Here is a 16,354-nt window from a genome sequence, read left to right on the forward strand (position 1 = left end):
GTAACATCTCTTAAAGGTAATGGACAACCATCTATGATTTCTATACAAAATTTGGAGTATATACTTTTACATGAAATTATACATAATTATATTTCTTATATTGTAGTTGTATTATTTTTTTGAAAAATATTGAGCAGTGTGCTTAGCTTCTCTTCAATACAAGTATAATCTTTATTAATAATAACAAGTCTTTTCTTATTCCATAAGAGATTTAAAATGTACCATATCAATATGCATATCATATACTTTTGAATGAATGTATTAATAAGATATTGATAATGCTATTGAATTATAGTAAAATATTGAGGCATACTTATGCAATCTCAGATCAAAATTCAAAAAGTCAATTGTCACACTTTACAGCAAAATTAATTGTTTAATTCAATGTTTGGAGATTAAGTAATTTGAACATAAATTTTTTTACCTCATATTATAATTTGTAAAAAAATTGGCTAACAAGTGTAATATCATTCTACTTAATATCAATTATAGGTTATCAAAACTGTGAAGCATATAATTTTATTAATTGATTTTTTTGTTGTAAAATATGAATCTTATTGGTTGTAACACAAATTGCATCATATTTTCCATATATGGATCAAAAATCTACTAAAAAAGCCTCCAAATTATCCAATATTGGATCTTGTCATTCAAAAAAAGAAAAAAAACCATAATAATATTGAATCTAAAAGAAGAGTACCAATGAATTTAACTTGCAATCTTCAAGTTGAATAGCTTTGGAATTGAAGTTCAATCACAAATTATACTTGATTGATAAATCCTCAAAACTTAGATCTTGTGCCATTAAACTTCTTAGATAGTGTAATCATTGATTTTTTAATATTAATATGATATTCCATCACATAAAAAGAGACATGATTTGATACTAATATTCAAATTATTCCAATAATTTCTATATCTTTGCTTCTTGCTATTTTTATTACTCCTTGTGGTAGTAAATTGAATTGATGCATCTCAAGCATTAATTCTCTCAATTGCTCTTATATTTGTGTTATTGCATTCTTCATTTTAAAAAGTTCTACTATAATAACATTTAAAAAAGAGAAGATGTCCAATACTACTCAAGTCAAATAGAAGAAAAGACTTGAGAACAAAGAAAATACTAGAGACAATACCAATTTAGAAGAGACTAATTTCCAAATTCTAATATACTTATGTCTCATCAAGAAAAAGGGATAATATATTCTTAATTAACAAAATACATAGCTATGATATTATAAGTATATTCTTATTAATCTATCAAGGATAAGAATGTAACAAAAGCAAATAATCAACTGAGACTATTTTCTAAGAAGTATAATAAAATAGAAATAAAGAAATATATATATTAAAAAGAAATTAGAATGGTGATTGACAAAAGTCAGAAAAATTAAAGACTATTGACTCTAAACTAGAGCAAAAAAAGACTTGATAAGAATGAAAAGGCTTCACTCTTGCCTTTATATATACTATCCACTTAAAAGCTATTTAGCAATGTTTTATAGGATCTCCAACATGTATTGATTTGACAAACCATATGTCTTAACTTGTAAGATAAGCTTTTTATGTGTATGCCATATAATTAGCTTGTTCCATAAGCTATTTTTACGTGTGACATTGGCTAATTTATTGGCTAAGTTTCTAACTTAAAATCAATTATAAATACATATAAAGTCAAAATCATATCTATGAAGCTTGTAAGATATTTTTTTAGAAGATATTATAAAATTAATCTATTTTTATTTACTTTTACCTATTTATATAGGTAATATTAGAGTAAGTATTCATGTCCAGGACAATATGTCTATGACAAGTCCTTATCAATCAACTTCAATATGGATCAAAAGACTAAATCAAAGATTTCTTATTAATAATCTTAAAAATAAAATCTTTATAATAATTTTTACTCAAACCATTGCATGCAACAATCAATTATTTAAAAAGGTTTTATCTTAATTTTCCTATTTGTAAAAAAATCAATCTAGTTGCTTATCAATTATATCTATTAGAATCAATATCACAAACATATACATATAAACTAGTAATTACTTATATAATTAGATAAAAGTAGGTAAAAATAGGTTAATTCCATAATATCTTCTATAGAAGCTTCCTAGAAGCTTTATAGATACTATTTTTATTAAATAGGTGTCTATAATTGATTTTTTAGGTTAAAAACATAGTCAACAAGTTAGCCATGTGCCACATATGTTGGTAGCTTGAAGAACAAGCTAATTATATAGCACACATATAGAAAACTTGCCTTGTAAGCTAAAGCATGTGTTCTGCAAAGTCAATACATATTAGAGGTGCTATAGAACATTGTCACATAGCTCTTAGTTAGATAATATATATAAAGGCAAGAGTGAAGCCTTCTTTACCCTTGTCAACTCCTTTCTTGCTTCTAGTCTAGATTTAAAAGTCTTTAGTTTCTTTGCTTTTTAATAATAGCCATTCCAATTTTCTTTTAATATATATACTATTTTATTTTTATTTTGTCACTTTTCTTTTAACACAAATTTCTTAGATTTATGCATCTTTTTCTAGTTCATGTTTTTGACACTTAGTGATGTTTGAAAGATCCTAAGCTATACTTTTTTAACTTGTATATTCTTGATGAACTCTCAAAGTTTGATCAAATTATCTATGGCAATATCCAAAATGGTCTTATTGGTAATTTTAACATTAAAAATAGAGTATCAAATATTATGATATTTCTGTAGAATTATATGTTTATATTCAAATAGTAATATATCATCAAGAATTCTTGCAATTCAAATAACAACCAAATTGCTATCATACATTATAGCCAATAATTGATGAATAATTTCAAGATATATTATCTCATTACAAAATAGTTTTTCAACTCAATGACCTATAATTTTATCTACAACATTATAGAAGAAGTCAACAATAAAATACTTCATAAAAGTTATCTCTTTATCAAATCAATAGAAAATTATTGTATAGAATTTTTAAAGTCTTTCATTAAACCAATTGTCAAATGTGATATTAAACTTAATAATATTATATACAAGCACAAAATTAAGAATATCTTCTATCATCTTGCATAATTTTTTGATTTGAAAAATTATTACACTTTTTTAAATTGGATCATATTTTTAAAAAATTCACTTTATAGTAATGCATTTGAAGCCATCCAACTTCAAATAAAAATAAGAAAAATTCTCCTAAATAATGTAGATTAAAATATTAGGTGTCCAAAGTCACTTATTCTTCTGGAAAAAAAATAAAAAGATTTGGATTTGAAAAATATTAGTTATCTTTTAAACCTTGATGTAAAATCTAATACAAAATAGAAGTCAATATGTAGTTTTTATTGCTAAAATATTTTATATATTTATTACAATGCTTCTTCATATGTTGTTTGATTCTATTAATGCTTATAATTAATACCAAATTTGGTATTGTAAGCAAGCATAATGCATTTCTATTTATACTTCAAATCCAAAAAATTGGTTTTTTTGCCATAAATTTATTTTTATTTCAGAAATAATAAAAATATCATAAGAATATTATATATTTAAATATGTAAATTATACTTATTATCTATAAATATGTATTTTTAATTTAGATTTTTTTAAAAATATATATGTAGAAGAAGCATAAAATTAATAAAAATCAATAAAAATAAATAAAAAATATTATCAAAATTTTTAACTATATTCAAAAATTTTATTTTTTTAAAAAACACATTAATAAAATTGACTATCAAATATGTTGAACCATTACCAAACAAACTTATTTAAATACTAAATTTTTTTTATTTTTTTAATTTTTTATTAGAATATTTAGCTTTTTAATTTAATTCTTTAATTCTGAACACAATTGAATATTGTCAAATATTTACTTTTTCTTATTCTTGTTTAATTTTAATTTAATAATCATATATTTCACTATGCTTATTGACATCATTTTTATTTTTATAAAATTTCCCACATAAATAAATTAAAAATATATAAAAATATTAATTTTATTATTTAATAAATTAAAAAAACGCTCTAAGCCCTCCAACATCCAAATAACAACAAGACCACACAAACAACTGTTCAAATGTAAGCAAGCGTTGGACCTCGACGGATAAAGAAGAATGGATGAAGAATTATAGATGAATAATTATGGATGAAGAATAATGGATGGAGGTTAGGTTCCAGTGCGAACGGGGATCGAGTTCCCGAGCAGGCCGTCGGTTCCAAAGAGCCCCGCACGATGTGCCAGCGCAACACTTGGAAGCGGAACGAAGGAATACTGGAGCAGTCGACAGCCAGCGTGGACGAGGTGGCAAGCGAGGCGAGGCAACGAACACCATGGCTGGGCTTGGCTGGGCTGGGCTTGGCTGGGCTGGGCTTGGCTGGGCTGGGCTGGGCTTGGCTGGCTTGGGCTTGGCTTGGCTGGGCCTGGGCTGGCTTGGGCTTGGCTTGGCTGGGCTGGGCTGGGCTGGCTGGGCTGGGCTGGGCTGGGCTGGCTTGGGCTTGGCTGGGCTGGGCTGGGCTGGGCTGGCTTGGCTGGGCTGGGCTGGGCTGGCTTGGCTGGGCTGGGCTGGGCTGGCTTGGGCTTGGCTAGGGCTGAAGCAGCGAGTGCAGGGACGATATCGCGGCGCTCACTGTTTCCATTGCCAAGCCATGCCAAGCCAAGCCCAGCACTAGTGCACACCTCCCTGGCTGTCTTGGGACTGAAGCTTTTTTTTCTTCACACGATTTCATTCTGTCATGTATCTATCTCCCCTGCTGCTGCTGCTGCTGCCTCTCTCTACCCTGCCTGCCTGCCTGCCTGCCTGCAATCACCCTCGAAATCCCCCTTCTCCTCTCCTCCCCTTCCCTCTCCTCACTGCTCCATTTCTCAACACTACTCTCTCGCCCATACGTCCCTCACAGATCTCGACTGTACAGGATCAAGAGCCGCATCGTCTGTTTACCTTTGCATCTCAACGCGCACAGGTCGGTGGTCTCAGACCCGGTAGTTTCATTTACGTGCACGAAGGGCGGCTATGGCGGACAGCAAGAGCGATGGTAGTGTCAGCAAGGAGGATAGCAGCGCGGGGGGGAGCTCTTTGCGTGTGGAACATTGGAAAACACGAGGTTGGTTGGCTTTCGTTCCATGCGCCCTCTGTCACTCTATCGCATAAATCGCATTTGCGGTTGGGTTCGTGGGGCGTTCAAGATTGGCAGGGAATGGATGCCGTGTTTGCGATTGATAACTTAGCCGTAGAAGTTGATAACTGGCAGCGTTCGTCCGTACTGTGCGGAATAAAGACACAAGGGGTTGATCCATTGAGAATATGTTGTACTCATTCAAAATTTACTCGTGTTTTTTTGCTTGGTCCGTGGTCTCGTTTTCCTCTCATTTTCTTTCTTTGACCTAGGAGCTTCGTAAATGGTGCGATCCGCGGTCGACCTGCTGCAGTTTAATGCAGTGTATGTGAACGTGTGGTAGTTAGTTGATGGTATGCATCTCATGCCGTTCTTGTGGGAATTTGACAATTGTTGATTTTGCCCGTAGAGTGTTGGCAGCTCGGACTCTTTTTCTAGTTTGTCCATGTCCAAGAAATCTTGTTTTTATTCGGCTATGGGCTGTTGCTTATTCACAGCTCCGCTATTATGTGTTGACCCATACTGCATTCATATCTATGCAATGGATACAGATCTTTCTAACAATTCCTACATCAGCTGGTGTGGTTGTGTTCCCTTGACATTCTTCTCGCATGGTTTTCGTTATCCTCCTTCCCGTGGAACTTTCGTCTTTTCGTTGTGTGGTTGAAGTTCTTTCTTGGGATCTCAGTGTGTAATCTTGTTGGGATGGGCTTTTCAGAATTTGCATTTAGGGTTTCGAGGGTTTTCCTTCTTGTCAATGCTGGCCGCTTACGTTACGGATATTTGCCAATGAGTATTCAGGATTTCCAGTGTCCTGAACTCCTATTATGCGGCCTTCTGGCTTTACTTCAATCCCTTCTCTCACCTTGTTTCCGCTCCCTTAGGATGTTTCCACCCAGCTACGTTGCGCCCGGAGTATGTATTTCTGCCGCTCTGTCAAATCTCGCGAGACTCTGCTTGTGCTGATTTTATTGAGTGTGATAGTTAGAGGCCTGACTTGTTGCGTATCTGAATTTATACGACGTGGAGTCTTCTAAGGCCACATCCATGTCTTGTAAGGAGGGGTTAATGTTTCGGTACAGCTTGCTGTGGCCTAATTCCAATGGTGATACATTTGATGATGCAGATGAAGGGAGCGAAAATTTAGGCACTTCGAAACTGGTTTCTGGTCCTAGTGAGTCTGATTCTAAAGGTACTAGATGATGCATTTTCTTGAAGACTTATTCACCTGCTTGGGCTTTTCTGTTTTGATTTATAATTGATGTTATCATTATTATTATTAGTATTTTAATAAGTAAAATTTGATTTTATTTGTGGGGGGATATGAACCATGCAGATTACATACACTGAGGCTATCCGTGTGGTTGCAGATTTTGGGAATGCAGAGAGCACAATTCCACTTTCACCTCAGTGGCTGCTACCGAAATCCGGAGAGATTAAACCTGCAGCTCCATCCAGTGTATGGTGTTCCGTCTTTGTACCTTCTGTGCATGTTGTCCTTATTATTTGAATCATCCGAGATTGATTCCACAGTGGTGCACTGTATCTTAGAGGTCTGTTCGCTGTGTGGCTCTTGTTGAGTTATGAAGATCCACGTTTGTGGATTGTGGGGGAAGCTGTATTTGACGTCCAGTAAATAATTAGCGCATGTTAGATTACACGTGCATGCGCCTATCTGATTAATATTGACTTCTTGAATGTCCAGTCCTCAATGAACCGTAATTTCTTGGGTATAATGAACTTGTGTGATGTTGTCTCCAGGACCCGCCTCGTGGTCTTGGTTCTCCCACCTCAGGTTACGGAATGAATGATGCTTCGGTCAAAGATCGGTGGCGTAATCTAGAAGGAGGTTCTCAGGATCCGAAGAGGAACAGGGATTGGTGGCGCACGATATCTATGGAACGCGACACGGATAGCAGCAGGAGAGAGCGATGGAGAGAGGAAGAGAGAGAAGGCAGTATTAACATGACTTCTCGTCGGGATCGATGGAAAGAAGGAGAGAGGGATACAGTTGGGGATCAAACTGCTCAGGCACAGAACCGCAGAGCCGTCAACGAAAGATGGCCAGATGTGAACGCGGCTGGCGGGAGAGAGTCCGTGGAGCCACTGAGGCGAGTTCCATCGGAGCGTTGGGCAGATACACAGAACCGAGAGTCCAATTTTGATAATCGTCGTGACAACAAATGGAGCAATAGGAGGGGTCCGGATGAGAAAGAGAAAGAGTTTCGTGGTAAACGGGGCGGGGATGGGTCAGACAAGGAGGTGGGCAAAGAAGGGATTGAGTCTGGTGGCTACCATCATCGTTACGTGGCTAATGCTCATAATGTGATGCGTGATGCGGACCGGGAGAGAGAAAGGGAGAGGGAGAGGGAGAGGGAGTCAGACACTTCTCGTCATGACCGAGCTTGGCGTCCTTCATTTGCATCACGAGGAAGGGGTGAAACTTCTCACGTAGGTAACACCCCTCCTAAGATGGCTCCCGGATTTATGACGGGGAGAGGCAGGGGAGAGCCTCACGGTGTGGGGTTTACCGTGGGTCGCGGTCGTGGTAATCCTCAGACCGGGCTTTTGCATGGGCCTCCATTGAGCTCGATCGGTTCTCCATTTCTTATAGATAAATGGGATACCGGGAAGGAGAACGTTTTTCGGTATCCCCGTGTAAAGCTGTTGGACATCCATCGGAAGTGCGGCATATCATTCTTTCAGAAGTATCCGGAAGGCTTCACTGTAGTGCCGCAGCTGACACAGAGCGATCCCTTGGAGCCAATGGCTTTTTTCCAACCAGATGCGGAGGAAGAGGTTTGTGACGTTCCCCCTTGCTTATTTTTCTGTGTGACGGGATGATGGAGTGGAAGGAGCCAAGGAATTCTGGATTTTATGGATTAGCTTGAGAGTCCCTGGCAGTGGGGATGATGTGTATTGCTTGTGGTGTTCATGTCTGAGGATTTGGGCGGGTGATGTGACCTAGAATCTTGGGTTGTGGGCGTTGTTCAACTTGATTATGTAAACCTCTTTCTTAATGATACAAGTACTTCAGTCGAGAACTTGAAGAATTAATGTTCAAGGAGTTAAACGCTCAGCCTGTGTTTACTTTCCAGGCTGTTCTGGAGGGCATACGGAAGGGGGAGATCGTGAGCAGTGGTGCTGTGCACAATTCGACGCCAAAGGAGGGGTCGCTGAACAGAGGGATGCGGCAGGATTCGCTCGGTCGGGGCCGAGGTCGGGGAGTAGGAAGAGGTGTAGGTACGTACCTGAATTTGTGTCGCTCTGCATGAGTTGCAGCAGTGCAGTGATTGGACGTGGTAGTGTCTTTGTGTTTGTCGGATGAATGCTCTTCCACCTGGAATTGCTGGTGCGCAGATGTATCGGAACGTTTGTTTAGTTATGCGAATGGTCGTTGTCAACGGTTTGCGGTATTCCTCCAGAATGACAGGGACGTATTACATATCTTTATTGGATGTTGGTATTGGGTGGAAAAGGAGGCAAAGAAGATTCCGGCTTTGATGGTCATAGAGAAGACGATTTCTTTGACCAATCTGGGTTTGGAAGCAGTCGAGTTGGAGACGGGGGTGCAATGGAAAAGCAGGCAGAGGCACGTTTTGCGGATGCAGAGGAGTTTTGGGAGTCTCGTGCACGTGCAGAGAGCGGTGGTAATAATGATGGTGCGCGAGGTAAGTGGGGATTCTTTATAGTTGTGATTGGTTTTGAGTATTTCATTCGTGAGAGAGTAAGTGATTGAGCGGCTTGGAGGTAAATCTGCTGTGATTTGTTGTGTTGTTACGAAATTTTTGTCTTCTGTAGGACTAGCTGTGAAAGAAGAGAGTGTTTGGAGACGCGGAAGAACAGGCGAGGAAGCAGCTTCCGTGCGAGAGGACGGGAGTTGGAGGCGTGACAGTGTTGCACGTAGCGATGGTGCTTGGCGTAAAACGAAAGCAGGTGACGAAGTCGTAGGTACGATCAAGGACGAGAAGCTGGAAAGACATGAACAGATGTGCGAGAGGGACGACCAGGTACTGTTGTTGAGTTATTTTACTTGGCGAAAACAACACGTGTGTTAAGTTTGTGGTTATGTAGGTTATTGATATATTGATGTTAAGTCGTTTTTGAATTTTTTCTGATCGATAGAGAAGGATGTGTTTCTGGTGAGACGTACAGGCGTTATTCTGCATTTGTGTCTAGGTTTCAAGAAGCTGCTGCTTTGACAATTGCAGGATGATTCGAAGTTGGAGGGTGGCATATCGGTTCAGAGAGATGTATGTGTGATGGAGAATGTAGCGGAAAGAGGTGAACAAGAAGGTTACTCGGGGTTGAAGGACCCGACGTCTCCTATCCCTATACCTGGAAGATTAGAGGAGCTAGGGTCTGTCGACCAAGTTGAGGTATCCAAGGAGACCTCCTTGACCAACTCCACAGTAGTGGTTTCCCACCAGGAAACGTCCGTCCATCAAGTAGCCCCCGAAGAACTCTGCCTACTTTACACAGATCCGCAAGGAGAAGTACAAGGGCCTTTTTTGGGGGTAGACATCATTGGATGGTTTGAAGCTGGGTTTTTCGGGTTAGACTTGCCTGTGCGCTTGATGGATGCTCCAGAAGGGACACCATTCACTGCACTGGAAAATATAATGCCTCACTTGAAGCCAGCAGTCAAAGTGCCAGTGGGCTTCACTAGCGCATTGAAACGGTTGGAAGATGGTGGGGGGTCGATTCTTGTAGAAGACGAAGGTTATTCGTCGAGCCTCAGCTATCAACGTAAGGAGTCTTCTGGGGGCGAGAACTTGATTGAACGCAGAGGCACTTTTGATTCGTCATTGGATATAAGACTAAATATGGCGGATAACTCACAGAATATGTTCGGCAACGAGTTCCATCTTGGGTTGAATGGGAAAATATCAAGTTACAAACCTGGTAAGTGCTGATGGTTTGAGATGGTGGCGCTAAATGATCAAGGTTTGGGGTGTTGGTTGTTTTTAGTAGTCAGTGCTGGGATGCCTTGATCGTAGGCTGCCGAGTGTACTTACGGGAGAGAAGATATTTTTGAGTGCAAGGAAGTAGCACAGTGTTTGTGGGCGGCTCAAATTGTGGAGGCGGTTTGTGGTTGTTATCATGCGGCTGAAATTAGTTGTTTTGGGGCCTGGAATGCCAGTAGACAGGTTTTTTGAGAAAGGCGACAAGGAGCTGGGGGCTAAAGCTGAGGAGGCGAGCGACCAATTGTATTCCATGCGGAAGCGGATGTCAATGTTCCCTCGGGTGGACACGGAGACATCGGAGCCAGGCAATATGGGTTTTCCTAACCTTTTTCCTCAAAACGAGGGGTCCAGTCCAGCCTTAGGTATTGGGTGTGAACTGGATGGCATATTTTCAAGCACGAGCTCGTTAATTTGTTGCCCATTAGAGAATTTTTGTTATCCTGAGTCAGTTAGTGCGAGTGTCACGTTGGACTATTGGTTGCTCTTAGTGAAGCAGTGCTTAATATTGGTAGCTTAGATTGCACATAAGCTTCGAAGATGAAGAGCCTGACAATTGTTTGTTTGGGATTCATTTGTCGATTGCCGGAGTTTGAAAAGGTGACAGTGTCGGAAGTTGGTGCGCAGTTGGAGACTTGTGAAGCTTAGGATGTTGAGTCTTGCAGGGCATGGCTCTAGTGTGTTCTCATGTCAATCTTTGGTGTAGTGGACGGATTTAGGCTGTTTTTTGACTGTGGTTTATGTTGGCAGGTCAACCTTTGTTTTCTGCACCTAATGCACCCTGGTCAACCCCGATGCAGCCGGATCTGTCACCGATGTTGCAGAGTGGCCATGGCCATCTTGTGCCCGGGGATCAGCTGTGGGCAGACACTCTGTTGCGAAACTTGTCACTGGACGTACCACATCCTCACGTGGGACTTTCTTCTCCTGGAAGCGGTATGGATTCTGCACAACTGGCCCAGCAGCTGGAGCATTTAGAGATCCAGCACTTGCAGAGAATGGGTTCGTCAGGTTCAGCCTTACAGAGGCATCTGTCCGGCGCACCTCCTCTGCCTCCGTCTTCACGCATCAACCTGGAGCACATGATGTGGTCTACTGGCCTCCCTCCTCGCGATCACCAAGGATTGAACCCATTACATTCTCAGATGCCTGCTCAGCAACATCAGGCACCGCTACCGATACCACCGTCGGGTCCCATGCTGGAGCAACTTTTACGCATGCAGCAACAGCAACTACCAACACAGGTACCAAGTTGTGGTGGATTCCAGGTAGTGATTAGGATAGCAGTTGACGATGCTGTATGTGTGTGCATGCTGGTATTCATCTATGGTGGGTGTATGTTATATCTACAATGCAGACGACGCTGCTGAAAAACTTGGCTCCTGGTATGGCTGGAATAATGAATGACAAGTGCACGATTTGGATCGGATGGAAACTTGAGCCGCTCCTTTTAGCGTACCTTTGATATAACCTGTAGTGCACTTGAGGTATTTGTTGGTCAACTTAGAATGAGTGAACTGGACGGATACGGGGTATTACAAGATGTTTTACTGCACGTTCAATATCATAGTAATGTTTTTACGAACTTGCAGGTACTGATCGAACAGCTGCTACGGAGCCAGTCCATACCCCCACCTGCACACTTGAATCATCTTCATCGTCAGGGCTCAGGACTTGTAGACCAGCTTTTGCTTGGTAGACAGCCGCAAGATCCACGATTATTTGATACCTCGAGTCAGCACTTGTCGAACAGGGAGTTTGAGCAGCTTATGCTAGCCCGACAAAACCATACGAGCAGTCCATCGTTTGAACAACTGATACGTCAGAAACAGCAGGAGGAGCAGCAGCAGGTATGGTTGTGTTGTTCAATGATATTTGTGGTGCACTTCCAGTCATGTGTATTGGCGATGTGAGTGACCATAGATGTGTGCTTCAGAGATATTATCGAGGTGGCACTGATGTCGAATGTGTAGTCGATGGGTACGAGAACCAGGGCGGTAGGTTGTGTTGTAGCCGCTCCAGTGTATATCCATGCATTGACAGTTGTATATGAGCAGTTGATGCAGTTTGGATTGCCGGTCCCTCAACCGCAGCAAACGTTAGAGGACATGAGAGTTTCAGGTGTGTGGGAAGTGGACGAGTTTGGGCAGTTCGTAAGGCGTACACAGTCGCCCGCTCCTATGCGACCATTCGAGGCTTTCCAGAATCAACATCATCATCATCATCATCATCAGCAGCAGCAGCAGCAACATCACCAAAGGCTGAATTATCCAGGGCCAATGCCGCAGGAACCCCAGGACTTATTTGGATTTGAGCAGGCATCACTTCTGGATCCAGAGTTGATGGAACCTCGGGTGCCCATGAACATGTTTGATCCGAATTTGTTACGCAGAGAGCGCAATTTTTCTGGCATACCCAGCATGGGTGCGATGGAAGGTAAAATGGTAGCTCAAATGCAGGAACAGCAACAGCGTACTCGAGCGGATCTTCAGAACAATTTGTCTGGTCTTCTGGATTCGGATATGGAACGATTCCGGCGGGATGCTTTTGACCTACGCCAGGTTCAAGAGAGGCAGCAGCAAGTGGAGGCAGCGGCTGCAGCTCGAGTGCTGGGATTAGGTTCCAATGCCAGGTTGGAGGGTCAGCCGAAGAGTGGGGATAGGAGAATGGGTGGTCAGGTTGATATTCCTGGGAACAGCGCCCACTTGCCTGGGCTGAGATGGCCCCCTATCGTCAATAATGAGAGTTCACAGAGGCAGGATTTGGTGCACGAAAGAAGTATGCGACATCCGTCTACGGGGCTGTGGGGCCAAGAGAGTCATGATTATGGTAGCGCAGAACAACAATATCAGGATGCTGTTCGCAGCGGAACGTTTATGACAGACCATGTCCCACTTGCTGCCACGCTGAGTGGAGCAGAGACTCCCCGATCATCTGTTGTCAGGTCTCCAACGGAGGCATCATATCCGCGGGAGAATTGGAGTTTGTCGGGTCTGCATTCGAATGAGTTATCGGCGAATGCGCAATCGATGGAAGTAAAAGAGCAGGCAGGGTCAGCCGTGGCGTTGGCTCAACCCGAATGGAAAGCTGCCACGGGTCGTAAAGTGAAATCTCTTACGGAGGTTCAGGAGGAGGGAACCGCGAATAGGAAAGCCGGGGAGCAGGCAGCCGTGGAGTCGGTGGGACAGCCTGTACCTAATGCAGGTACTGGATTGGGGCCATGGGCCGCTCCGTCGGTACCTCAACCGAAGTCTTTGCGAGAGATTCAAGAGGAAGAGGCCCAAAGGGCTGCCGCTGCTTTGGAGGCCGCTCAGAAGTCTGGGCATACGCAAACAAATGCTGCAACGTCTGCCCAGAAGATTTTGATGAGCCGAGCAGTAGACCCTCCATCATGGGTAACAGGGTCTGCTAACTCCGATAAAGGCAGCTTGTTGTTTGCTGTAGGTGACGAACAAGCGGCAAGTCAAATTAGCAGGCAGGGTTGCGAGCTGGAGGCCAGCAGCTTGAAGGAGGCGTCGATGAGTCAATCTGGTCAAATTTTGATGCAGAGCACTGCCGGTTTTGATGACAGTGACTTAATCGAGTCGAAGGAACCGAAGAAGAACAAGAAGCGGGCTGTTAAAGGGAAGAGCCCGACTTTTGTGAAACCTGCTGGTGATGAGACGGCGGGCGAGCTGTCGCACATGACATCTCCACTGACGTCGAGCAAGAGCATTCCTCCACGGTCAGTTCAAGTGGAATCTTCAGAGGAGTCGTCGCCAACCCAACCTCCAGAGTCGTCGCTGGCGGACTTCCTAAGTCTGGGAACCGAACCTGCGATCAATTTGCAGCCGCTTCCAGCATGGTTAGCCACACCGGGTCGCCAAGAGAGCATGGGTAAATCTTTATCCTTGAAGGAGATTCAGGAAGCGGAAAAGAGAGCTCGTGAGGAGAAAGAGAGTCAGAACGAGATGCTTCGAGCATCATTGCTTCAGAAGAATACAACCCCCCCGTCTGCCAATTCAATCACTTTGATGACAAGAAGCGGAAGTGGAGGACCCGCATGGCAGCGTCCAGGAGTAGTGAATTCGCCAGGTCAGGCAGTGGCGAGTGGGTCACAAGCGAAGGTTCCAGCAGGCAGTTGCGGTGGGAGTTCTCGGTTGAAGGTGGGCGTGTTTGAAGATGACGACGATCTGTTCTGGGATTATGGCCGGGACGCGAAGATGAGCACCGGAGCAGTGAAACAGATAGCAACATCGGAACCGTAAGTAAACATGATGAAGGTGCATGTTGGAAGCATTTGCGAGGGTGTGTGTTGATACCATGGAAAAGGGTTTCGAAATTGTGGAATGTGTGCTTGATATTTTTTGCAGTAGAAAAGTTGAATGTCGAGTTTAAGTAGGTTCGGGGTCTAACTTTTGAGATGCGTGCAGGTTAGATTTCTCATCGCTTCTGTCTGGGCAAGGACAGGCGAACGCCGTGGCTTCGAAACCTGCAGCAATTGCATTAACGGCTCCGGTGTTTCGTCAGGCGGCAGTTGTGAAAGCTAGTCCGACAGACTTTCCATCTTTGAGTGCGATTGCAGTATCTGTGAAAGCTCCTGCGACGAAGGCTAAGAAGCAAGCAAGTAACAAAGGTAGCGTGAGGGTGCACTGCATGCGAAGTTAAAATAATAACGGGAATGGTTGCTAGTGCTTTTGGCAAAGTGTGTGGTTTGTGGCGACGTATGAGGAGATCGATTTGGTGACGCCTAGAAGTTTGTTTGGTCGACTTTGGCGGTGGGTTGCGTTAAAGTACTAGTTCTGTCATCAGAGGCTAGACTTCGTTGACGAGCTGGTTGAAAGTGCATCGTTGTAAAGACGAAGTCCACATTTTGTTATCTTAGTGTAAAATAGTTGACCCTGGTTTTGTGAATGGTTTGACAGTTACAGGGCCACAAGTGAGTGCCGAGGTTAAGGCGTTGAGACAGTGGTGCGAGGCTCAGTTGAAGAAGTTGAGTGCGGACGAAGGTGAGCGAGAAGAGGCAATGAATTTGGAAGAGTTTTTGAACGAGAGTTGATTGGTGTTGGAGGAAGGTGTATTGTTTTGAATTCTTGCGGACTAAATGTTTATATGTGCAGATGTGACGAACGTGGATTTCTCTATAGTAGATTTCTGTATATCTTTGCCTTCGATCAGCGAGGCTAGTGATTATCTTTCACAGTACCTGGGAACCCTACCAGGAGTAACGCAGCAGCACATCCAGGCGTTCAGGAAGGAGTTTGTGCGTCGGAAAGAACAACTGCCGTCCGATGGCAACGCGTCTTCCAGTGACAATGAATATTCGGATGCTCTTTTTGGTTCAAATGGGAAGAAGGTGGATCGGAGCGAATCCGGGACGATGGACATGGCCCGTCTGTTGAAAGACGACATGGGGCAAGGGGAATTTGAGAGCACGACTAGTTCAGGGAGCGGAAAAAAGAAAAACAAGAAAGGTAAGAAGGTGGTGGATCCATCGTTGCTGGGGTTCAGCGTGACGAGCAACCGTATCATGATGGGGGAGATCCATCACATCGATGACTAGGTGGTGCGTTTGGAGGAGTATCTAATAGAAATTTCGGCATGGAGAGGGAAAGCGATGTGAACGAATGGGTTTTCTCCCCCCTAGACAAATTGGACTGGATCGGAATTGAAGTGAATGTGGACCTGCCTACGTCGAGCACCTGAAAGAGATAGAGGATTGGAACGAGGAGAATAGTAGGGTGGATTATTAAGCCATTCGATTAAAGTATTTGGATAGAGATAGAGCGTGTCGAAGGCACTGAGCGCGGACATGGAGTTTTTCAACTCAACTTCTAGCGAGGAATCGCCTGCAGAGCGGGCTGGTTGACCAGGGAGGTTGGGGAGTGTTGAAACATTATATGTGTTACGAGGTGGGTAGGAAGGTGGCATGCGAGTATTGAGTACCGTCCCTCTTCAGGGAGCTCAGCAATTGTATCATTTGTGACAGTAGAAAGGTAGTTGGATGTGAGGTGGAGCATGTAAATGTGGCAAAGCTATCGGCACGAGCCAACATGTAAAGAATTTGTTGGAGATTGTGATTTACCGGAACGTGTGCTCAACATGTATATATATATATATATATATGTCCTTAGAAACAAGAAAGATGTACATAATAGAAAATTCAATGTTTATCCATACATGTCATAATTGCAATCTTTCCCATATCATTCATGCATATTTTCGATAAGATAAAAACATTCCCCCATCCTGAATATACCAGGTAAAAACGACGTGCCATGTAGAATAAGCCTTACTTCA

The 16,354-nt window shown here is 42.6% G+C and overlaps 1 protein-coding gene across 3 annotated transcripts; it reads left to right on the forward strand.

Moving 5' to 3' along the window:
- Positions 1-4,726: 4,726 nt before the first annotated feature.
- On the forward strand, positions 4,727-16,138 carry LOC112280777 (uncharacterized). 3 transcript variants are annotated; one of them, XM_024516594.3, is made up of 15 exons: positions 4,727-5,099; positions 6,238-6,303; positions 6,482-6,570; positions 6,873-7,910; positions 8,210-8,354; positions 8,591-8,782; positions 8,913-9,121; positions 9,323-10,016; positions 10,255-10,440; positions 10,826-11,319; positions 11,668-11,925; positions 12,133-14,318; positions 14,488-14,690; positions 14,980-15,063; positions 15,175-16,138. In XM_024516594.3, the coding sequence occupies exons 1-15, from the start codon at positions 5,009-5,011 to the stop codon at positions 15,615-15,617; spliced, it is 6,378 nt and encodes a 2,125-aa protein (XP_024372362.1). In that variant the 5' UTR covers positions 4,727-5,008; the 3' UTR covers positions 15,618-16,138. The 3 variants fall into 3 exon arrangements, with proteins under 3 accessions (XP_024372362.1, XP_024372364.1, XP_024372363.1); XM_024516596.3 differs by having other exon boundaries at positions 10,255-10,383; XM_024516595.3 differs by having other exon boundaries at positions 10,258-10,440.
- Positions 16,139-16,354: the final 216 nt, after the last annotated feature.

This window comes from Physcomitrium patens, chromosome 4 (assembly GCF_059467195.1).
Source record: "Physcomitrium patens ecotype Gransden chromosome 4, ASM5946719v1, whole genome shotgun sequence".
Taxonomy (NCBI): domain Eukaryota; kingdom Viridiplantae; phylum Streptophyta; class Bryopsida; order Funariales; family Funariaceae; genus Physcomitrium; species Physcomitrium patens.

Excerpts from the sequence above, each read along its gene's own strand:
- LOC112280777 (XM_024516594.3), top strand. The coding sequence starts at position 5,009 with ATGGCGGACAGCAAGAGCGATGGTAGTGTCAGCAAGGAGGATAGCAGC. Across the intron at positions 8,783-8,912 it reads TAATAATGATGGTGCGCGAG|GACTAGCTGTGAAAGAAGAG; the intron begins GTAAGTGGGGAT and ends TGTCTTCTGTAG. Across the intron at positions 11,926-12,132 it reads AGCAGGAGGAGCAGCAGCAG|TTGATGCAGTTTGGATTGCC; the intron begins GTATGGTTGTGT and ends GTATATGAGCAG.